This window comes from Vanellus vanellus (genome assembly GCF_965231255.1).
Source record: "Vanellus vanellus genome assembly, chromosome: 2".
Taxonomy (NCBI): domain Eukaryota; kingdom Metazoa; phylum Chordata; class Aves; order Charadriiformes; family Charadriidae; genus Vanellus; species Vanellus vanellus.
In genome coordinates, this window is record NC_138906.1 from 170,288,197 (window position 1) to 170,310,695 (window position 22,499).

Below are 22,499 nucleotides of genomic sequence, written 5' to 3' on the forward strand. Positions count from 1 at the left end.
CGGCATGCCCCGCGCCCGCGTGCCCGCCCCAGGGTGGCCACGCCTCCCCGCCCCAGCGTGGCCACGCCTCCCGGCCCGCCCGAGACCACGCCCCCTATGAGGCCACGCCCCCCCGCGGGGCCGGTGCTCGGCGCTGCCCGGGCGGGAGCGGCGGCGGCGGAGGGTCGTTACCGATCGCTGCCGATCCCCACCGAACCGCACCGTACCGACCCCCCACCGTGGCGGACGGCCCCGCACGGAGCCCCGCCGTAACGTCCCGCAGCCGTCCGCTCCCGTCCGCTCCCGCCATGGCGGCGGCGGCGGCGTCGGACCCCCCCCGCGGGTTCCAGTTCGCCATCGATCGCGGCGGCACCTTCACCGACGTCTTCGCCCGCTGCCCCGGCGGCCGCGTCCGCGTCCTCAAGCTGCTCTCCGAGGACCCGGGTTACCGAGACGCCCCCACCGAGGGCATCCGCCGTGTCCTGCAGGAGGTGCGGCCGACGGGACCCCCCCGGACCCCCCCGGGACACCCCCGGGACCCGCAAGACGCCCGGAACACCCCCAGCACACCCCTGCGACACTCCCCGGGATCCCCCCGGGACCCCCCTGGAACAACCCCGGGACACCCCCAGGAAACCCCCCCGGACCCTCCCACGGGACTCCCCTCGGGGCACCCCTGGGACACCGTCTGAGACCCCCCCGGGACCCCCAAGACCCCCGGGACACTCCTGGGACACCCCCAGGACTCCCCCCAGGACCGTCTCACGCCCCCCCCCCCCCCGGGGACCCCCCCTAAGGCACCCCCGGGACACCCCCGGGACACCCCCGGCACCTCCACCAGGACCCCCGGGACCCCCCTGGGCCCCCTCTGGGACCCCCTCAGGGCCACCCTTGGGACACCCCCGCAGACCCTCCCCCCCGGATCTCCTCCTGTGCCCCCCCCCAGGACCCTCCCCACTGGTGCCCCCCAGGACTCTGTCTGAGACTCCCCCAGGACACCCCCCCCGGGACCCCTGTGCCCCAGCCCCCCCAGCCAGCCCCCACCCGGTGCCCCCTCCCAGGGCTGGGGGGGCTGCAGCAGCCCGATCCGGCCCGGCCCCCCCCGCTGACCACTGGTGGGGCAGTGGGCTGGGGGGCTGCGATGGGGCTGTGGGGATGGGGGTCCTCAGTGGGACCACGGGGCTGGGGGTCCATGGTGGAGCTGGGTCTGTGGTGGGACCATGGGGGTGGGGGTCCGTGGTGGGACCATGGGGCTGGGGGTCCATGGTGGGGCTTGGGGTCCACGGTGGGGCTGGGGGTTTGTGGTGGAGCTGGGTCTGTGGTGGGACCATGGGGCTGAGGGTCCGTGGTGGGGAGGAGGGTCCATGGTGGGACCGTGATGCTGAGGGTCCGTGGTGGTGCCGGGGTCCGCGGTGGGGCCGTGGGCTGAGGCGCGCGGTGCCGGCAGGAGAGCGGGGTGGCGGTGCCGCGGGATGAGCCGCTGGACACCTCCGGCATCGAGTGGATCCGCATGGGCACCACGGTGGCCACCAACGCGCTGCTGGAGCGCCGGGGCGAGCGCCTGGCCCTCCTGGTCACCCGCGGCTTCCGCGACCTCCTCCACATCGGCAACCAGGCCCGGCCCCACATCTTCGACCTGGTGAGGCCCGGCACCGCCGTGGCACCCGCACCGCCGAGGCGTCGGGGTGGCGTGTCCCCACGGCCCACACCACCCAGGGCTGTGGTGGCACGTCCCGGTGACCCACAGTGTCTAGGATGGAGGTGGCACGTCCCTGTGACCCCACACCATCTGAGCTCAGCGTGGCACGTCCTGGCGACCCACAGTGTCCAGAATTGGGGTGGCACGTCCTGGTGACCCACATCATCTGGGGTTGGGGTGGTGTGTCCCCATGACCCACATCGTCTGGGGTTGGGGTGGCATGTCCTGGTGACCCACACCATCTGGGGTTGGGGTGGTGTGTCCTTGTGTCACCCACACCGTCTGGGGTTGTGGTGGCACATCCTGGTGACCTACACCCTCTGGGATGAGGGTGGTGCGTCCCCCTGACCCACACCGTCTAGGGCTGTGGTGGCACATCCCTGTGACCCCACACCGTCTGGGGTCGGGGTGGCGTGTCCCCCTGCCCCACACCACCCAGGCTCAGGATGCCACGTCCCCATGTCCCACACTGTCTAGGAGCGGGGTGCCACATCCCCGTGTCCCGCACTCCCCAGCTCGGGGCAGCCCCCCCGTGACCCACACCGCCTGGATCCGGGCTGGCACGTCCCCGTGACCGGCACCGTCCAGGCTCGGGGCAATGTGTCCCCGCGCGACCCACGCTGTCCGGGCTTGGGCTGGCACGTCCCCGTGACCGGCACCACCCGGGCTCGGGACAACGTGTCCCCGCGTGACTCGTGCCGTCCCGGCTCGGCGGGCCCCGCCGTGTCCTCTGCCCGGCGCGGACGTCCTTGGCGGTGGCGGGAAGTCCCCGGATCCCGGTGCCGCATCCCGTGAGCGGCGCTGGGCCCCCGCCACGGCCCCGCGCCAGCCCCGGCCACGTGCTGGCGCCCACGTGCCGCCCCGGCCGGCAGCCAGCCAGCGGCAGCTCCGGCAGCGCGGCGAGGCCGGCGCGGGGTGACGTCCCCGCGGTCCCCGCGCAGGAGGTGGCGGTGCCCGAGGTGCTGTACGAGGAGGTGATCGAGGTGGACGAGCGGCTGATCCCGCAGCAGCCCGGCTGCTGCCTCCCGGGCACGGAGACCCTCCCGCTGCTGGAAGGTGGGGACCACCGCCGGGGGGGGGGAGTGGGCCCAACACGTCCCACCGGGACCCCTCTGGGGGCGCCCAGACCACTGGGACCCCCTGTGGGTGTCTGTCCCATCGGGACCCCCATGAGCGCCTGTTCCAATGGGACCCCTGTGGGTGCCCATCCCACCAGGACCCTCCTGAGGGCGCCCATCCTGCCCAGACCCCCTGAAAGCACCCATCCCACTAAGACCCCCCCCCAGGGGCACCCATCCCACCGGGACCCCCTCATGGGTGCCCGTCCCACCGGGACCCCTGTAGGCACCCATCCCACCGGGACCCCCATGAGCGCCTGTTCCAATGGGACCCCCCCCATGGGCATCCATTCCACCGGGACCCCCCAGCAGCACCCATCCTGCTCAGACCCCCTGCAAGCCCCCATCCCACTGGGACCCCCCTTTGGGCACCCACCCCTCCCGGTCCCGTCCCCCGTCCCCCCCCCCCGACACCCCGGTCTGTCCCCAGGCCCCACGGGGACGTCGCTGCTGGTGCAGCGGCCGCTGGATCTGTCGGCGCTGCGGCGGGAGCTGGAGGGGGTGATGGCGCGCGGCATCCGCAGCCTGGCCGTGCTGCTGCTCCACTCCTACGCGTGAGTCCCGGGGGGCGCCGGGGGGCGGGAAAATGGGGGCGCAGGGCCGGACCCCCGCGCCCGACGCCGTCCCCGTGTCCCCCGGCAGCTGGCCCGGCCACGAGGAGCAGGTCGGGGCGCTGGCGCGGGAAATGGGCTTCCGGCACATCTCCCTCTCCTCGGCGGTGGCCGGCATGGTGCGGGCGGTGCCGCGCGGCTACACGGCCTGCGCCGACGCCTACCTCACCCCCTGCATCCACCGCTACCTGGAGAGCTTCCGCGCCGGCTTCGCCCACCAGCTGCAGGTCAGCGGGGCCGCCGGGACCCCCCCCGTGGGCGCCCATCCCACCGGGACCCCCCCTGTGGGCACACACACCACTGGGACCCCCTCGCTGGCACCCATCCTACTGGGATCCCCCCCATGGGAACATGTCCCACTGGGAGCCCCCCATGGGCGCCCATCCCACTGGGACACCATCACCGGCACCCATCCCAGTAGGACCCCCCAGCTGGTTCCTGTCCCACTGGGACCCCCCCCATGGGCTCCCATCCCACTGGGACCCCCCCTGTGGGTACACACACCACTGGGACCCCCTCACTGGTACCCATCCTACTGGGATCCCCCTCGTGGGAACCCGTCCCACTGGGAACCCCCCATGGGCACTCATCCCACTGGGACCCCCCCGTGGGCATCCATCCCACTGGGCCCCCACCATGGACGCCCATCCTACTGGGAGCCCCCCATGGGCGCTCATCCACTGGGACACCATCACCGGCACCCATCCCAGTAGGACCCCCCAGCTGGTTCCTGTCCCACTGGGACCCCCCCCCCATGGGCTCCAATCCCACTGGGATCCCCTGGCAGCACCCCATCCCACTGGGACCCCCCCCCCATGGGCACCCATCCTACTTGGACACCCCCCCCCCCCCATGGGCACCCACACCCCTGGGACCCCCTGGCAGCACCCTGTCCCAGCAGGACCCCCGCCTGCGGGCACCCAACTCACTGGGACCCCCTCAATGGGCATCCACACCACTGGGACCCCCCCATGGGCACTCATCCCACTGGGACCCCCCCCATGGGCTCCAATCCCACTGGGACCCCCCCCATGGGCACCCACAGCACTGGGACCCCCCCCGTGGGCATCCATCCCACTGGGACCCCCCCATGGGCTCCAATCCCACTGGGACCCCCCCCATGGGCACCCACAGCACTGGGACCCCCCCCGTGGGCATCCATCCCACTGGGACCCCCCCATGGGCTCCAATCCCACTGGGACCCCCCCCATGGGCACCCACAGCACTGGGACCCCCCCCGTGGGCATCCATCCCACTGGGACCCCCCCCATGGGCTCCCATCCCACTGGGACCCCCCCCATGGGCACCCACAGCACTGGGACCCCCCCCGTGGGCATCCATCCCACTGGGACCCCCCCCATGGGCTCCCATCCCACTGGGACCCCCTCACCAGCACTCATCCCACTGGGACCCCCCCACGGGTGCCCGTTCCCCCCCGCGGCGTCACCCAGGGGGTTCCCGCGCCCGCAGGCGGTGCCGGTGCTGTTCATGCGCTCGGACGGGGGTCTCACCCCCATGCAGCACTTCAGTGGGGCGCGCGCCATCCTCTCGGGGCCGGCCGGCGGCGTGGTGGGCTACGCCGTCACCACCTACCGCCACCGGGACGGGCAGCCCGTCATCGGCTTCGACATGGGAGGTGAGCCGCGCCGGCGCTGGGGGCGTCCCGCCGGGGTGGGTTTGGTGGCGGGGCGGGGGTGCCGCCGGCTTTGGTGCTGAGCCGCCCTCCCCAGGCACCTCGACGGACGTCAGCCGCTACGCCGGCGAGTACGAGCACGTCTTCGAGGCCAGCACCGCCGGCGTCAGCATCCAGGCGCCGCAGCTCGACATCAACACCGTGGCGGCCGGCGGCGGCTCGCGCCTCTTCTTCAGGTGGGCGACGGGGGACCCGGCACCCGTGGGTGCCGCCGGCGCGGCACGGTGGAGCTCGGTGCAGCCTGGGTCCGGCTCGACCGCAGCACAGTGGGCATAACCGGGTCTGGCTCGACCATGGCACGGCGGGCATAACCGGGTCCGGCTTGACCGTGGCATGGTGGGCATGGCTGGGTCCGGCTCAACTGTGGCACAGCGGGCATAACCGTGTCTGGCTCGACCGCGGCATGATGGGCATAACCGGGTCCGGCTCGACTGTGGCATGGTGGGCATGGCTGGGTCTGGCTCGACCATGGCACAGCGGGCATGGCCGGGTCCGGCTCGACCGTGGCACAGCGGGCATAACTGGGTCTGGCTCGACCGCGGCATGATGGGCATAACCGGGTCCGGCTCAACTGTAGCACAGCGGGCATGGCCGGGTCTGGGTCGACCGCAGTACGTCGGCCATGGCCGTGACCGTCCCGCTTCCCGCCGGCGTCTCCCCTCCAGGTCCGGTCTCTTCGTGGTCGGCCCCGAGTCGGCGGGTGCCCACCCCGGCCCAGCCTGCTACCGCAAGGGTGAGTGGCGGCGGTGGCGGCGGGTGCGGTGCGGCGGTGCCGCGCTCACCGTCATCTCTGTTCCGCCGCAGGGGGGCCGCTGACCGTCACCGACGCCAACCTCTGCCTGGGCCGCCTTCTGCCGGAGTATTTCCCCCGAATCTTCGGTCCGGGCGAGGACCAGCCGCTGTGCCGGGAGACGGCGGCGCGGGCGTTCCGGGAGTTGGCCGCCCGTATCGCCGCCTTCCAGGCACAGCAGGACGCCGCCGGCGCCGCCGGCACCCGCCAGCCGCTCTCGGTGGAGGAGGTGGCCATGGGCTTCGTGCGGGTGGCCAACGAGGCCATGTGCCGGCCCATCCGCGCCCTGACGCAGGTGGGGTGGCCCCGGGATGGGGGTGCCGGGGTGGGGGTTTGGGGGTGCGCGGTGGCACCGCCGGCGTCACCCCGGTGTCTGTGTGTCCCCCCCGGTAGGCGCGGGGCCACGACGCCGCCCGGCACGTGCTGGCGTGTTTCGGGGGCGCGGGGGGGCAGCACGCCTGCGCCATCGCCCGCGCCCTGGGCATGAGCAGCGTCTTCATCCACAAGTAGGTGTAATGGGGAAAAATTGGGGGGGGGGGGGGATCTGTGGGGACCCCCCCCTCTGCCGGCGCCACTGGATGGGGGGGGGGTGGTCCCCCCGGGGTTTGGGGGGGACACCCAGTGACCCCCCGGGCGGTTTCGGGGTGTTTGCAGACCGTGGGGAGGTGGTGTGGGGTTGGGGGGGCTCTGGTGTGTCGCCCCCCCCCCCCCCCCCCGAGGAGGAGGCACTGGGTGATGGGGGTTGGGGGGCGGAGGGGGCTCCAGTCCCCAGGCAGATGGATTTGGGGGTGCCCGGGTCCCCAGGTGGGGGCAGCCCCAGGTTTGGGGGTGTCTCAGCGCCCCCCCACCCAGCCAGGGGATGTGCTGAGTTTGGGGGTGTCCCTTTCTGTGGGGTCTGGGGGTGTCACAGCCCCCCAGGGGGATGTGCTGGGTCTGGGGGTGCCCCCAGTGCTGGGCTTGGGGGTTCACTGGTCCCCATGGGGATGTTCTGGGTTTGGGGGTGCCCCATTCCTCAGGGGGCTGTTCTGGGTCTGGGGGTGCCCCCGGTGCTGGGTTTGGGGGTTCCCTGGTCCTCGGGGGGCTGTTCTGGGTGTGGGGGTGCCCCCGGTACTGTGTCTGGGGGTGTCATGGCTCCCCATGGGGCTGTTCTGGGTTTGGGGGTGCCCCTGGTGCTGGATTTGGGGGTGTCATGGTTCCCCATGGGGATGTTGTGGGTCTGGGGGTGCCCTGTTCCTCAGGGGGATGTTCTGGGTCTGGGGGTCCCCCCAGTGCTGGGTTTGGGGGTTCACTGGTCCTTGGGGGGCTGTTCTGGGTGTGGGGGTGCCCCAGTGCTGGGTTTGGGGGTGTCATGGTTCCCCATGGGGATGTAGTGGGTTTGGGGTGCCCCCAGGTGCTGAATTTGGGGGTTCCCCGTTCCTCAGGGGTATGTGCTGGGTGTGGGGGTGCCCCAGTGCTGGGTTTGGGGGTGTCATGGTTCCCCATGGGGGTGTTGTGGGTTTGGGGGTGCCCCCTTCCCCAGGGGGATGTGCTGGGTCTGGGGGTGCCCCGGTGATGGGTCTGGGGGTGTCATGGCTCCCCATGGGAATGTTGTGGGTCTGGGGGTGCCCCCAGTGCTGGGTTTGGGGGTTCCCTGGTCCTTGGGGGGCTGTTCTGGGTGTGGGGGTGTCCCAGTGCTGGGTTTGGGGGTGTCATGGTTCCCCATGGGGCTGTTCTGGGTCTGGGGGTGCCCCGTTCCCCAGGGGGATGTGCTGGGTGTGGGGGTGCCCTGGTGCCGAGGGGCTGTGCCGCGGTGCGTCGCGGTGCGTCAGCGGTGTGCCCGGCGCAGGTACAGCGGGGTGCTGTCGGCCTACGGGCTGGCGCTGGCGGACGTGGTGCACGAGGCGCAGAGCCCCTGCGCCCTGCGCTACGAACCCGCCGCCTTCCCCCGGCTGGACGGGCGCATCGCCGCGCTGGAGCGGGAGTGCCGGGAGGCGCTGCGGGCGCAGGGCTTCGCCGGGTGAGCCAGCGGGGGTCCCCCGGGGTGGCGGCGGTGGCGGTGGGGTGGCGGCGGTGGGGTGGCGGCGTCCCCCCCCGCTGACGGCCGCCCCGCAGGGAGCGCGTCCGCACGGAGGCGTTCCTGCACCTGCGCTACGAAGGCACCGACTGCGCCCTGATGTGCTCGGCCAAGGGCCACCCGCCCACGCCGCGCTCCTGCCGCGCCGGAGACTTCCTCGCCGCCTTCACCAGCCGGTCCGTCCCGACGCCCGACCCCCATCCCGGCTCCGCGATCCCCATCCCGGCACCACAATCCCCATCCCGGCACCGCGACCCCCATCCCGGCACCACGACCCCCATCCTGGCATGTCTATCCCCATCCCGGCACCACAATCCCCATCCCGGCTCCACGATCCCCATCCCGGCACCGCGACCCCCATCCCGGCTCCGCGATCCCCATCCCGGCACCACGACCCCCATCCTGGCATGTCTATCCCCATCCTGGCACCACAATCCCCATCCCGGCTCCGCGATCCCCATCCCGGCATGTCAATCCCCATCCCGGCACCGCGACCCCCATCCCGGCACCACGACCCCCATCCTGGCATGTCTATCCCCATCCTGGCACCACAATCCCCATCCCGGCACCGCGACCCCCATCCCGGCATGTCAATCCCCATCCCGGCACCGCGATCCCCATCCCGGCACCACAATCCCCATCCCGGCTCCGCGACCCCCATCCCGGCACCACGACCCCCATCCTGGCATGTCTATCCCCATCCCGGCACCACAATCCCCATCCCGGCTCCGCGATCCCCATCCCGGCACCATGACCCCCATCCTGGCATGTCTATCCCCATCCTGGCACCACAATCCCCATCCCGGCTCCGCGACCCCCATCCCGGCATGTCAATCCCCATCCCGGCACCGCGACCCCCATCCCGGCATGTCAATCCCCATCCCGGCACCGCGACCCCCATCCCGGCATGTCTATCCCCATCCCGGCACCACAATCCCCATCCCGGCTCCGCGACCCCCATCCCGGCACCACGACCCCCATCCTGGCATGTCTATCCCCATCCCGGCACCACAATCCCCATCCCGGCTCCGCGACCCCCATCCCGGCACCACGACCCCCATCCTGGCATGTCTATCCCCATCCCGGCACCACAATCCCCATCCCGGCACCACGACCCCCATCCTGGCATGTCTATCCCCATCCCGGCACCACAATCCCCATCCCGGCTCCACGATCCCCATCCCGGCACCGCGACCCCCATCCTGGCATGTCTATCCCCATCCCGGCACCACAATCCCCATCCCGGCTCCGCGATCCCCATCCCGGCACCACGACCCCCATCCTGGCATGTCTATCCCCATCCCGGCACCACAATCCCCATCCCGGCTCCGCGATCCCCATCCCGGCACCACGACCCCCATCCTGGCATGTCTATCCCCATCCCGGCACCACAATCCCCATCCCGGCTCCACGATCCCCATCCCGGCACCGCGACCCCCATCCTGGCATGTCTATCCCCATCCCGGCACCACAATCCCCATCCCGGCTCCACAATCCCCATCCCGGCACCGCGACCCCCATCCTGGCATGTCTATCCCCATCCCGGCACCACAATCCCCATCCCGGCTCCGCGACCCCCATCCCGGCACCACGACCCCCATCCTGGCATGTCTATCCCCATCCCGGCACCACAATCCCCATCCCGGCTCCGCGACCCCCATCCCGGCACCACGACCCCCATCCTGGCATGTCTATCCCCATCCCGGCACCACAATCCCCATCCCGGCACCACGACCCCCATCCTGGCATGTCTATCCCCATCCCAGCCCTGCGATCCCCATCCCGGCACTGCCATCCCCATCCTGGCATGGATATCCCCATCTTGGCACCACCGTGCCCCTCCCAGCATGGCTATCCCCATCCCACCACCACAATCCCCACCCCGGCACTGTGATCCCCACCCCAGTGTCGCAATCCCCATCCTGGCATCGCTGTCCCCATCCCAGCACCACGATCCCTGTCCTGGCACCACGATCCGCGTCCCGGCACTATCCCCATCCCAGCACCACAGTCCCCATCCCAGTACTGTGATCCCCGCCCCAGCACCAGGATCCCCATTCCAACACCACAGTCCCCATCCTGGTGCTGCGGTGCCCGTCCCAGCACTGTGATGCCATCTCCCAGTGCCGCAATCCTCCGTCCTGGCACTGTGTTCCCCATCCCGGTGCCGTGATCCCCATCCTGTCACCACAGTCCCCATCCCAGTGCCACGATCCCCATCCCAGTGCCACGATCCCCATCTTGGCACCTCAATTCCCGTCCTGGCACTCTGGTCGCCATCCCAGCACCATGATTCCCATCCCGGTGCCACGATCCCTGTCCCAGCACCGCAATCCTTATCCTGGTGCTGCAATCCCTGTTCTGGCACCACGATCCCCATCCTGGTGCCGTGATCCCCCGGCATGGCATGGCGACCCCCATCCTGGCACCACAATCCCCATCCCAGTGCCACCATCACCATGCCGGCACCTCAATCCCCGTCCTGGCACCGTGATCCCTGTTCCACCACCACGATTGCCATCCCGGCACCACAGTTCCCATCCTGGCACCGCAATCCCCATCCTGGCACCGCGATCCCCGTCCTGGCACTGTGATCCCCATCCCACCACCACGATCCCCATCCCGGCACCGCTGCGCCATACCGGGGGTGGCCGGGGGTCTCCCCGTCCCCCATCACCGCAGCCGGCGCCCGCTGCCACCCCGCAGGTACCTGGTGGAGTTCGGCTTCACCATCCCCGACCGCCCCGTGGTGGTGGACGACGTGCGGGTGCGCGGCACCGGCAGCAGCGGCATCAGCTGCGAGACCCCCCTGGCCCCCAGCGGCAAACCCGCCCGCGTGGAGACGGTGAGGACGGGGGGTCCCGGGGGGAGTCCCGGGGGGGTCCTGGGGGGACAGGGGGTGACCCGGCGTGGGGCTGGCTCCCGCAGGTGACGCGGTGCTACTTCGAGGAGGGGTACCTGGAGACGCCGGTGTTCCTGCTGGAGGAGCTGGCCTGCGACCACACCGTCCCCGGCCCCGCCATCATCATCGACAAGAACAGGTTGGGACCCCGGGGGGGCGGTGGGGACCCCGGGGAGTTGGTGGGGGCCCCGGGGAGTTGGTGGGGGCCCCAGGAAGTCAGAAGAACCCCAGGGTGCTGGTGGGACCCCGGTGGGCTGCTGGGAACCTCGGGGAAATGGTGGGGACCCTCCAGAGCTGGTGGGACCCCCAGGAGCTTGTGGGCACCCCAGAAAGTCCAAAGGACCCCAGGGCGCCGGCGGGACCCTGGGGAGCTGGTGGAGACCCCAGTGAGATGGTGGGGACCTCAAGGAGCTGGTGGGACCCCAGGGAGCTGGTGGGAATCCCACAAAGGTGGCAGGGACCCTGGGGAGCTGGTGGGGACCCTGGTGAGACAGTGGGACCCTGGGGAGTTGGTGGGACCCCGGAGACCCAGAAGGACCCCAGGGAGACGGTGGGTCCCTGAGGAGACGGTGGGGACCCTGGTGAGATGGTGGAGACCTCAAGGAGCTGGTGGGACCCCAGGGCACCTGTGGGAACCCCACGAAACTGGCAGGGACCCCGGGGAGTTGGCAGGACCCTGGAGAGCCAGTGGGGCCCCGGGGAGATGACGGGGACCCTCCAGAGCTGGTGGGAACCCCCGGGAGTGCTGGGGACCTCAGGGAGACAGTGCGGCCCCGAGGAGCTGGTGGAGACCCCGGAAAGCCATAAGGATCCCAGGGAGATGGTGGGCACCCCAGTGGGCTGGTGGCACCCCGGGGAGCCAGAAGGACCCCAGGGAGCTGGTGGGACACCTTGGAGCCAGTGGGGACCCTCCAGAGCTGGTGGGACCTCAGGGAGCTGGTGGGGACCCCGGGGTGACAGTGGGACCCTGAGGAGCTGGTGGGACCCTGGAAAACCATAAGGATCCCAGGGAGATGGTGGGCACCCCGGTGGGCTGGTGGGACCCCGGGGAGCTGGTGGGGACCTCAAGGAGCTGGTGGGACCCCGGGAAGCTGGTGGGGACCTCAAGGAGCTGGTGGGACCCCAGGGAGCTCTGCGCCCCTCCAGCTTGCGGTGCCTCCACCAGCACCATCGTGGTGGAGCCGGGCTGCACCGCCACCCTCACCCGCTTCGGCGACATCTGCATCGCCGTCGGCTCGGGGTCCCCGCGCCCCGTGGGCCCCCAGCTCGACGCCGTCCAGCTCTCCATCTTCTCCCACCGCTTCATGAGCATCGCCGGTGAGAGGGGGAAAGGGGCTGCCAGGGAGCCCGGACGAGGGGGTGGGGGGACGCTCTGTGGGGCAGGGGGGGTTGGTATGGGGGGTCCTGAGGGTCCGTTGTGTCCATCCCACCCCCCTTCCCCACCCCGCAGAGCAGATGGGGCGCATCCTGCAGCGGACAGCCATCTCCACCAACATCAAGGAGCGGTTGGACTTCTCCTGCGCGCTCTTCGGGCCAGACGGGGGGCTGGTCTCCAACGCCCCCCACATCCCCGTCCACCTGGGCGCCATGCAGGAGACCGTCCAGTTCCAGGTAGGAGGGTCCCGGGGGGGGGGTTGGCAGGGGTTGGGGACCCCCACCGCCTCCCCCGGGACCTTCTCATCCTTTCCTGGTGCCGCGTCAGATCCGCAACCTGGGTGAGGACCTGCGGGAGGGGGACGTCATCCTGAGCAACCACCCCTGCGCGGGGGGCAGCCACCTGCCCGACCTCACCGTCATCACCCCCGTGAGTGCGGGACCCCCCCTCCGTGGGGTGCAGGACCCCCCCGTGGGGTGCAGGACCTCCCTGTGGGGTGCAGGACAGCAGCTCAGCGCCGGGCTCTCCCCACCCCAGGTCTTCTGGCCGGGCGTCCCCAAGCCCGTCTTCTTCGTGGCCAGCCGCGGGCACCACGCCGACATCGGGGGCATCACCCCCGGCTCCATGCCCCCCCACTCCAAGGCGCTGCGGGAGGAGGGGGCCGTCTTCGTCTCCTTCAAGCTGGTGAAGGACGGCGTCTTCCAGGAGGAGGGTGGGTCTACGCCGGGGCGGTGGGGATGGTGGGGACATGGTGGGGACGGTGGGGATGGAGGGGGCACTGGGGATGGGGGGGACGTGATGAGGATCATGGGGGTGTGGTGGGGACATCAGGGGGATGGGGGGGACGGTGGGGTCGTGGTGAGGATGGTGGGGACAGGGAGGGGATGGTGGAGGGATAGAGGGGATGCAGTGGGGATGGTGGGGACATGTTGGGGACATCAGGGATGTGGTGGGGACAGTGGGGATGCGGTGAGGATGGTGGGTGCACAGTGGGGGCGGTGGGGACATGGTGGGGACGTGGGGGATGGTGGGGTCATAGTGAGGATGGTGGGGATGGTGGGGACAGGGAGGAAGGTGGGGACAGTGTGGTGTGGTGGGACATGGTGGGGACACGGTGAGGACATGGTGGGGATGGCAGAGACGCAGTTGGGACACGGTGGAGATGTAGTGAGGGTGGTGGGGACATGGTGAGGACACAGTGGGGACACAGTGGGGACGCGGTGGGAATGCGATGGGGATGATGGGGCCATGGTGAGAACATGGTGAGAATAGTGGGGACGTGGTGGGGACGTTGGGGATGGTGGGGCCATAGTGAGGATGGTGGGGACAGGGAGGAAGGTGGGGATGGTGGCGGTGTTGTGGGGACGTGGTGGGGACACAATGGGGATGGCAGGGATGGCGTGGACACGGTGGGGACGACAGGGACGGTGTGGGGATGGCAGGGACACGGCGGGTAAACAGTGGAGATGTGGTGGGGATGGGGGGGATGCGGTGGGGACGCGGTGGGGATGGCAGGGACGCAGTGAGAGCCCAGTGAGGATGGTGGGGGTGGTGGGGATGTGGTGGGGATGTGATGGGGATGGTGGGGAGGTGGTGAGAACACGGTGGGGATGGTGGGGACATGGTGGGGATGTGGTGGGGACGCAATGGGGATGGTGGGGATGTGTTGAGAACACAGCGAGGATGGTGGGGACATGGTGGCCATGTGGTGGGGGGACAGTGGGGATGGTGGGGACATGGTCGGGATGGTGGGGACGTGGTGAGAACATGGTGAGGGTGGTGGGGATGCGGTGGCCATGTGGTGGGGATGCAATGGGGATGGTGGGGATGCAATGGGGATAGTGGGGACGTGGTGAGAACAGGGTGAGGGTGGTGGGGATGCGGTGGCCATGTGGTGGGGATGCAATGGGGATTGTGGGGATGCAGTGGGGATGGTGGGGACGTGATGAGAACAGGGTGAGGGTGGTGGGGACGCGGTGGCCATGTGGTGGGGATGCAATGGGGATTGTGGGGATGCAGTGGGGATGGTGGGGACGTGGTGAGAACAGGGTGAGGGTGGTGGGGACGCGGTGGGGACGGGATGGGGACGGTGGAGACGCGGTGGGTCTGTCAGGGACACGGTGGGGCCGGGCGCCCACCGCCCCGCCGCCGCTCACGCGTCCCCCCCGCAGCGGTGACGGAGGCGCTGATGGCGCCGGGCCGCGTGCCGGGCTGCAGCGGGAGCCGGAACCTGCCGGACAACCTGTCGGACCTGCGGGCCCAGGTGGCCGCCAACCAGAAGGGCATCCAGCTGGTCACCGAGCTCATCCGCCTCCACGGGCTGCCCGTGGTCCAGGCGTACATGGCCCACATCCAGGTGGGACCCGCCGCCCCCCGGCCCCCCCGCCGCCCCCCGGCCCCGCCGTGACGCCCGCCGTCCCCAGGCCAACGCCGAGGTGGCCGTGCGGGAGATGCTGAAGGGCTTCGCCGCCCGCTGGGGCACCGCCGTGGAGGCCGAGGACCACATGGACGACGGGACGCCCATCCGGCTGCGGGTGCAGGTGGACCCCCAGGAGGTGAGGGGGGGCGCCGGCATGAGGGAGACCCCCCCAGTCTCCAAGGGTGTCCCCCCATTCCCAGATGCTGGAGACCCCCCATCCCAGTATCCCCCTCCCCATTCCCAGATGATGGAAAACCCCCATCCCAGTATCCCCCCCCCAATTCCCAAATGATGGAGACCCCCCCATCCCAGTATCCCCCACCCCATTCCCAGATGATGGAAAAACCCCCCTTCCCAGTATCCCCCTCCTTCCCAGATGATGGAGACCCCCCATCCCAGTATCCCCCCCATTCCCAGATGATGGAGCCCCCCCCCATCCCAGTATCTCCCCCATTCCCAGATGATGGAGCCCCCCCATCCCAGTATCCCCCCCCCCATTCCCAGATGATGGAGACCCCCCATCCCAGTATCCCCCCCCCATTCCCAGATGATGGAGACCCCCCATCCCAGTATCCCCCCCCCATTCCCAGATGATGGAACCCCCCCCCTTCCCAGTATCCCCCTCCTTCCCAGATGCTGGAGACCCCCCATCCCAGTATCCCCCCCCCATTCCCAGATGATGGAGACCCCCCATCCCAGTATCCCCCCCATTCCCAGATGATGGAGACCCCCCATCCCAGTATCCCCCCCATTCCCAAATGATGGAGACCCCCCTTCCCAGTATCCCCCCCCCAATTCCCAGATGATGGAGCCCCCCCATCCCAGTATCCCCCATCCCAGACGCCAGAGCCCCCCTGTTCCCAGGCCCCCCCCCATCCCCAGAGGCCGCCACCCCCTGCGGTGGGTTGGGGCCCCCCCGGCGGGGTGTCACCGCCCCCCGTCCCCTCAGGGCAGCGCCGTCTTCGACTTCTCGGGGTCGGGGCCGGAGGTGTACGGGAACTGCAACGCGCCGCGCGCCATCACGCTCTCCGCACTCATCTACTGCCTGCGCTGCATGGTGGGCCGCGACATCCCCCTCAACCAGGTGCGCCCCCGCGCCCCCGGCCTGCGGGACCCCCACTGCGGCACCCCCGGGCTGTGGGACCCCCATCATGGCACCCCTGGGCTGTGGGACCCCCACTGTCGCACCCCCGGCCTGCGGGACCCCCACCGCAGGACCCCCATGCTGTGAGACCCCCACTGAGGGACCCTCGGCCTGCGGGACCCCCACCATGGCACCCCCGGCCTGTGGGACCCCGACCGTGGCACCCCCGGCCTGCGGGACCCCCACTGCGGCACCCCCGGGCTGTGGGACCCCCACTGAGGGACCCTCGGCCTGCGGGACCCCCACCGCGGCACCCCCGGGCTGTGGGACCCCCACCATGGCACCCCCGGCCTGCGGGACCCCCACTGAGGGACCCCCGGCCTGCGGGACCCCCACCACGGCATCCCCGGGTTGCTGGACCCCCACTGCAGGACCCCCACCACAGCACCCCCAAACTGCGGGACCCCCACCGCGGCACCCCTGGCCTGCGGGACCCCCACTGAGGGACCCCCGGGCTGTGGGACGCCCACCGTGGCACCCCCGGGCTGGGGGACCCCCATCATGGCACCCCCGGGCTGTGGGACCCCCACCATGGCACCCCCGGCCTGCGGGACCCCCATCATGGCACCCCTGGGCTGTGGGACCCCCATCATGGCACCCCCAGCCTGCGGGACCCCCACTGCGGCACCCCCGGGCTGTGGGACCCCCACTGCGGCACCCCCGGCCTGCGGGACCCCCACTGAGGGACCCCCGGCTGTGGGACCCCCACCACGGCATCCCCGGGTTGCCGGACCCCCACTGCAGGACCCCCACCACAGCACCCCCAAACTGTGGGACCCCCACTGCACCACCCACGGCCTGCAGGACCCCCACTGAGGGACCCCCGGCCTGCGGGACCCCCACCGCGGCACCCCCGGCCTGCGGGACCCCCACTGAGGGACCCCCGGGCTGCGGGACCCCCACCACAGGACCCCCGGGCTGTGGGACCCCCACCATGGCACCCCCAAACTGTGGGACCCCCACTGCACCACCCACGGCCTGCAGGACCCCCACTGAGGGACCCCCGGCCTGCGGGACCCCCACCATGGCACCCCCGGGCTGTGGGACCCCCACTGCGGCACCCCCGGCCTGCGGGACCCCCACTGAGGGACCCCCGGGCTGTGGGACGCCCACCATGGGACCCCTGGCCTGCGGGACCCCCACCATGGCATCCCCGGGTTGCCGGACCCCCACTGCGGGGCCCCCACCACAGCACCCCCAAACTGCGGGACCCCACTGAGGGACCCCCTGAGCTGTGGGACCCCCGGGCTGGGGGACCCCCGACTGTGGCACCCCCCGGGCGTGGGAGGCCGGGGCTGCAGGACCCCCAACCTATGGGACCCCCGGGCTGTGGCACCCCCAAGCTACGGGACCGCCAAGCTGTGGGACCCCCTGAGTTGGGGGACCCCCAGCCGGGCCCCCCCAAAGGGTTATGGGAGTGGTTCCCCTGGGGTGGGACGTCCTGAGACCCCCAGTCCCGTGCATGGGGGGGTCTGGGACCCCGATCCCTCGGGGTGGGGGGTTCTGGGACCCCCAATCCCATAGGGTGGGGGGGTCTGGGACCCCTATTCCTCGAGGTGGGGGGGTCTGGGACCCCAAACCCCTGTGGGGAGTGGGTCTGAAACCCCCAATCCCTCAGGGTGGGGGGGTCTAGGACCCCCAATCGCATGGGGTGGGGGGGTCTGGGACCCCGATCCCCTGTGGTGGGGGGGGTCTGGGACCCTGATCCTTTGGGGTTGGGGGGTCCTGAGACCCTGTTCCTTGGGGGGGGTGTGTGTGTGTCTGGGACCCTGTTCCCTCGGGGTGGGGGGGGTCTGGGACCCCCAATCCCATAGGGTGGGGGGGTCTGGGACCCCTATTCCTCGAGGTGGGGGGGTCTGGGACCCCCAATCCCATAGGGTGGGGGGGTCTGGGACCCCAAACCCCTGTGGGTGGGGATCTGGGACCCCTATTCCTCGAGGTGGGGGGGTCTGGGACCCCCAATCCCATAGGGTGGGGGGGTCTGGGACCCCAAACCCCTGTGGTGGGTGGTCTGGGACCCTGATCCCTCGGGGTGGGGGGTGTCTGGGTACCCCAATCCCATAGGGTGGGGGAGTTTCTGGGACCCCGATCCCTCGGGGTGGGGGGTCCTGGTGCGGGGGTGCCCGCGGGTGGGGGTGACGGGCCGTGGCCCCCCAGGGCTGCCTGGCCCCGGTGCGGGTGCTGATCCCCAAAGGCTCCATCCTGGACCCCTCTCCCGACGCCGCCGTGGTGGGGGGCAACGTCCTGACCTCGCAGCGCGTCGTCGACGTCATCTTCAGGGCCTTCGGCGTCTGCGCCGCCTCCCAGGTAGGGGTGGGGGTCCCGGGGGTCCCGGGGGCTCGGGGGTGCCGGGGGTTGGGGGTTATGGGGGTCCCGGGGGTCGGGGGTGCTGGGGGACATGGGGGTGGGGGGTCCTGGGGGTGAGGGGTCACAGGGGTTGGGGGTCTCAAGGTGCCAGGGGTTGGGGGTCACGGGGGTCCCAGGGGTGCCGGGCATTGGGGGTCCCGGGCATTGGGGGTTCCAGGGTGCTGGGGGTCTGGGGGTCCTGGGAATTGGGGGTCCCAGGGGTTGGGGGTGCCTGGGGTCCCAGGGGTCAGTGGTCCTGGGGGTTGGGGGTCCCGGGGCTTGGGGGTGGTGGGGGTCCCGGGGGTCGGGGGTCCCGGGGGTTGGGGGTCCTGGGGGTTGGGGGTCCTGGAGTGGTGGGGGTCCCAGGGGTTGGGGGTCCTGGGGGTTGGGGGTCCTGGGAATTGGGGGTCCCAGGGGTTGGGGGTGCCTGGGGTCCCAGGGGTCAGTGGTCCCGGGGGCTGGGGGTCCCGGGGCTTGGGGGTGGTGGGGGTCCCGGGGGTTGGGGGTCCCAGGGGTTGGGGGTCCTGGGGTGGTGGGGGTCCTGGGGGTTGGGGGTCCCGGGGGTTGGGGGTCCTGGGGTCCCAGGGGTCAGTGGTCCTGGGGGTTGGGGGTCCCGGGGCTTGGGGGTGGTGGGGGTCCCGGGGGTTGGGGGTCCCAGGGGTTGGGGGTCCTGGGGTGGTGGGGATCTGGGGTGTTGGGGGTCCCAAGAGTTGGGGGTGGTGGGGGTCGGGGGGGGGGGGGGGTGCTGGGGACTGCCACCCCTGGGGGTGCGTGTGTGTGCGTGGGGGGGCCGCAGGGGTCGCACCCCACAGTTGGGGGTGCCCCGTCCCCCCCTATTCCCCCCCCCCAGGGCTGCATGAACAACGTGGCGTTCGGGACGGGGCGCGGGGGGTACTACGAGACGGTGGCGGGGGGCGCGGGCGCCGGGGCGCGCTGGCGCGGCCGCAGCGGGGTGCACACCCACATGACCAACACGCGCATCACCGACCCCGAGGTGCTGGAGCTGCGGTGGGTGCGGGGGGCGCGGGGGGCGCGGGGGGCGCGGGGGGCTGCCGGCCGCCCCACGGCTCACGCTGCCCCCCTCTGTGTGTCCGTCCCCCCCCTCTCTGTGTGTCCCCCCCCCCCCGCCCCGTGCAGGTACCCCGTGGTGCTGCGGCGCTTCGAGCTGCGCGGGGGCTCGGGGGGCGCGGGGCGGCACCGGGGGGGCGACGGGGTGACGCGGGAGCTGCTCTTCCGCCAGGCCGCCACGCTCTCCGTGCTCAGCGAGCGCCGCGCGCTGCGCCCCTACGGCATGTGCGGTACGGCACCCCCCGCCCCGCCGCGGCCCCCCAGCACCCGCCCCCCCCCATTGGCCGCCGTCGCACCCCGGGGCGCCCCGTGGTCCCCAACGGCCCCCAATGGCCCCCCATGGCCCCCACACACCCCATGGCCCCCATCATCCCCCATGGCCCCCATGGCCCCCAATGGCCCCCAATGGCCCCCCATGGCCCCCCATGGCCCCCATCACCCCCCATGGCCCCCCATGGCCCCCATCACCCCCCATGGCCCCCGTGGCCCCCAATGGCTCCCAACACCCCCCACTGCCCCCCATCACCCCCCATGGCCCCCAGTGGCCCCCCATGGCTCCCCATGGCCCCCCACCATCCCCATGGCCCCCCACGGCCCCCCACTACCTCTCTTTGCCCCCACATCACCCCCCATCACCCCCCATAGCCCCCCATAGCCCCCCTGAGGGCCCCCATCACCCCCATGGCTCCCCATGGCCCCCAACCACCTCCCTTTGCCCCCCCACCACTCCCCATGGCCCCCATCACTCCCCATCACCCCCAACGCCCCCCCCTAGCCCCCATCACCCCCTACAACCCCCCATCACCCCCCACAACCCCCCATCACCCCCCATGGCCCCCCCCATTCTCCATGGCCCCCCATAGCCCCATAGGGCCCTGATTCCCCTCCCCCCCATCAGCCCCATATCCCTTATGGTCCTTCATGGCCCCCCCCATCACACCCCACGGCCGCCCCCATCACCCCTATGGCCCCCCACTCCCCCCTCCCTGACCCCCCTCTCCTACTTAGGGGGCAGCCCCGGTGCCCCGGGACTCAACCTGCTGCTGCGCCGCGACGGCCGAACCATCAACCTGGGCGCCAAAACCTGCGTGCCGGTGGAGCCGGGGGTGAGCGCTGCGCCGGGACCCCCCGGCACCCCCCAGCACCCCCCGGCACCCCCCGACACCCCGACACCCCCCGACACCCCCCAGCGCGTCCTCTTCTCCCCACCGCAGGACGTCTTCCGCCTGCAGACCCCCGGCGGGGGCGGCTTCGGGGACCCCCGGGACGGGGGGGACGCCGGGGACGGGGGGGACCCCCAGGACGGCGCTGAGCCCCCCCAGAGCTTCGCCGAGCGCGGGAGCGTCTTCGAGTACCGGCGGGCGCAGGAGGCCGTCTGAGGGTGCGACCCCCCAAGCTGCGGCCGTGGGGCAGCCCCCCAACCTCGATTCCCACAGTCTATAGGGCAGCCCCCCATTCCCAGGTACGCACAGTCTATAGGGCAGCCCCCCAACCTCGATTTCCACAGTCTATAGGGCAGCCCCCCATTCCTAGGTACGCACAGTCTATAGGGCAGCCCCCCAACCTCGATTCCCACAGTCTATAGGGCAGCCCCCCATTCCTAGGTACGCACAGTCTATAGGGCAGCCCCCCAACCTCGATTCCCACAGTCTATAGGGCAGCCCCCCATTCCCAGGTACGCACAGTCTATAGGGCAGCCCCCCAACCTCGATTCCCACAGTCTATAGGGCAGCCCCCCCACCTTGGTACGCACAGTCTATAGGGCAGCCCCCCAACCTCGATTCCCACAGTCTATAGGGCAGCCCCCCCCACCTTGGTACGCACAGTCTATAGGGCAGCCCCCCAGCCTCAGCTATGCACACCCCAAGAAGCATCGCCCCCTCCCCAAGTCTGAGCTATGCACACTCCGTGGGGCAGCCCCCCAAGTCCAGACACGCACACTCTGTGGGGCAGCCCCCCACCTCCCCCCCCCCAATCCTAGATACGCACATTCCATGGGGCAGCCCCCCCCAACCCCCAGCTATGCACATTCCATGGGGCAGCCCCCCAACCCCACACACGCACACTCCGTGGGGCGGCCCCCTCCCCACAACCCCCGCTATGCCCCCACCCCCCATCTCCACGCCTGGGGCTCCTGCCCCCCACCCCAGAGCCGAGGGTCACCCCGCCGTGGGGCAGGGCTCAGGTTCCCGCAGTGGGGCGGCCCCTTTCTCCCCACGGCGTCGCCCGTGGGCTCCCCTGCTTCTGCCTCACCGCCATGGGGGCTTGGCCCCTCCACCCGGGGGGCTGAGCCCCACATGTGGGGTGTCCCCCTCCCCATCTCGGTGCCTTCCAATAAACGAGTTTTCAGCGGCCGTGTGGGCGGTGGGGGTGTGCTGGGGGGTCCCCGAGGAGCAGAGCCCAGCAGTCCTCAGGGAACGGCCCCGTGGGGCGGTCCCCCGTGTCCCCCGGGGAGTGGAAGCCAAGAGTCCCGTGGAGCCGTCCCCAAGTGTCCCCGTGGAGCGGTCCCCAAGTGTCCCCATGGAGTGATTCCCGAGGGGCCCCAGGCAACGCAACCCAAGGATCCCCAGGGAGAGGCCCACAAGGGTCCCTATGGAGCGGTCACCGAGGTCTCTGTGGCACGGTCCCCAAGGGTCCTCATGGAGCGGTCCCCAAGGTCCCCAATGAGCGGTCCTCAGGTGTCCCCATGGCCTGGTCACCAAGGATCCCATGGAGCGGTCCCCATGGATCCCCATGGATGAGCACCCAGGGTCCCTGTGGAGAGGTCCTCAAGGGTCCATATGGACTTGTCCCCAGGGCCCCTGTGGAGTGATCCTCAAGGTGCCTGTGGTATGGTCCCCAAGTGTCCTCATGGAGTGGTCCCCAAGGACCCCCATGGAGCAGTCCTCAAGTGTCCCCATGGAGAGGTCCCCATGTGTCCTCATGGAGTGGTCCCCAAGGACCCCCATGGAGCAGTCCTCAAGTGTCCCCATGGAGAGGTCCCCAAGTGTCCTCATGGAGTGGTCCCCAAGGACCCCCATGGAGCAGTCCTCAAGTGTCCCCATGGAGAGGTCCCCATGTGTCCCCATGGAGAGGTCCCCAAGTATCCCCATGGAGAGGTCCCCATGTGTCCCCATGGAGAGGTCCCCAAGGACCCCCATGGAGAGGTCCCCAAGTGTCCCCATGGAGAGGTCCCCAAGGACCCCCATGGAGAGGTCCCCACGTGTCCCCATGGAGAGGTCCCCAAGGACCCCCATGGAGAAGTCCACAAGAGTGTCTATGGAGCAGCCACCCAGGTCCCTGTGGCAGTGTCCTCATGGAGT

At 71.2% G+C, this 22,499-nt stretch overlaps 1 protein-coding gene across 3 annotated transcripts; it reads left to right on the forward strand.

Moving 5' to 3' along the window:
• Nucleotides 1-87: 87 nt before the first annotated feature.
• OPLAH (5-oxoprolinase, ATP-hydrolysing) lies at nucleotides 88-20,576 on the forward strand (the record flags this gene model as incomplete). Of its 3 annotated transcripts, none has more annotated exons than XM_082479519.1 (26): nucleotides 88-470; nucleotides 1,427-1,618; nucleotides 2,620-2,734; nucleotides 3,227-3,350; nucleotides 3,439-3,634; nucleotides 4,878-5,043; nucleotides 5,138-5,276; nucleotides 5,766-5,833; nucleotides 5,905-6,185; nucleotides 6,284-6,396; nucleotides 7,716-7,886; nucleotides 7,982-8,119; nucleotides 10,650-10,788; nucleotides 10,872-10,984; nucleotides 12,011-12,162; nucleotides 12,296-12,456; nucleotides 12,548-12,649; nucleotides 12,758-12,932; nucleotides 14,392-14,576; nucleotides 14,644-14,775; nucleotides 15,589-15,723; nucleotides 17,941-18,090; nucleotides 18,980-19,137; nucleotides 19,267-19,427; nucleotides 20,206-20,303; nucleotides 20,412-20,576. In XM_082479519.1, exons 1-26 carry the CDS (start codon nucleotides 288-290, stop codon nucleotides 20,574-20,576), a joined length of 3,912 nt encoding a protein of 1,303 aa, XP_082335645.1. In that variant the 5' UTR covers nucleotides 88-287. The 3 variants fall into 3 exon arrangements, with proteins under 3 accessions (XP_082335645.1, XP_082335647.1, XP_082335646.1); XM_082479521.1 differs by having other exon boundaries at nucleotides 18,980-19,123; nucleotides 19,370-19,427; XM_082479520.1 differs by having other exon boundaries at nucleotides 18,980-19,123; nucleotides 20,412-20,574.
• Nucleotides 20,577-22,499: the final 1,923 nt, after the last annotated feature.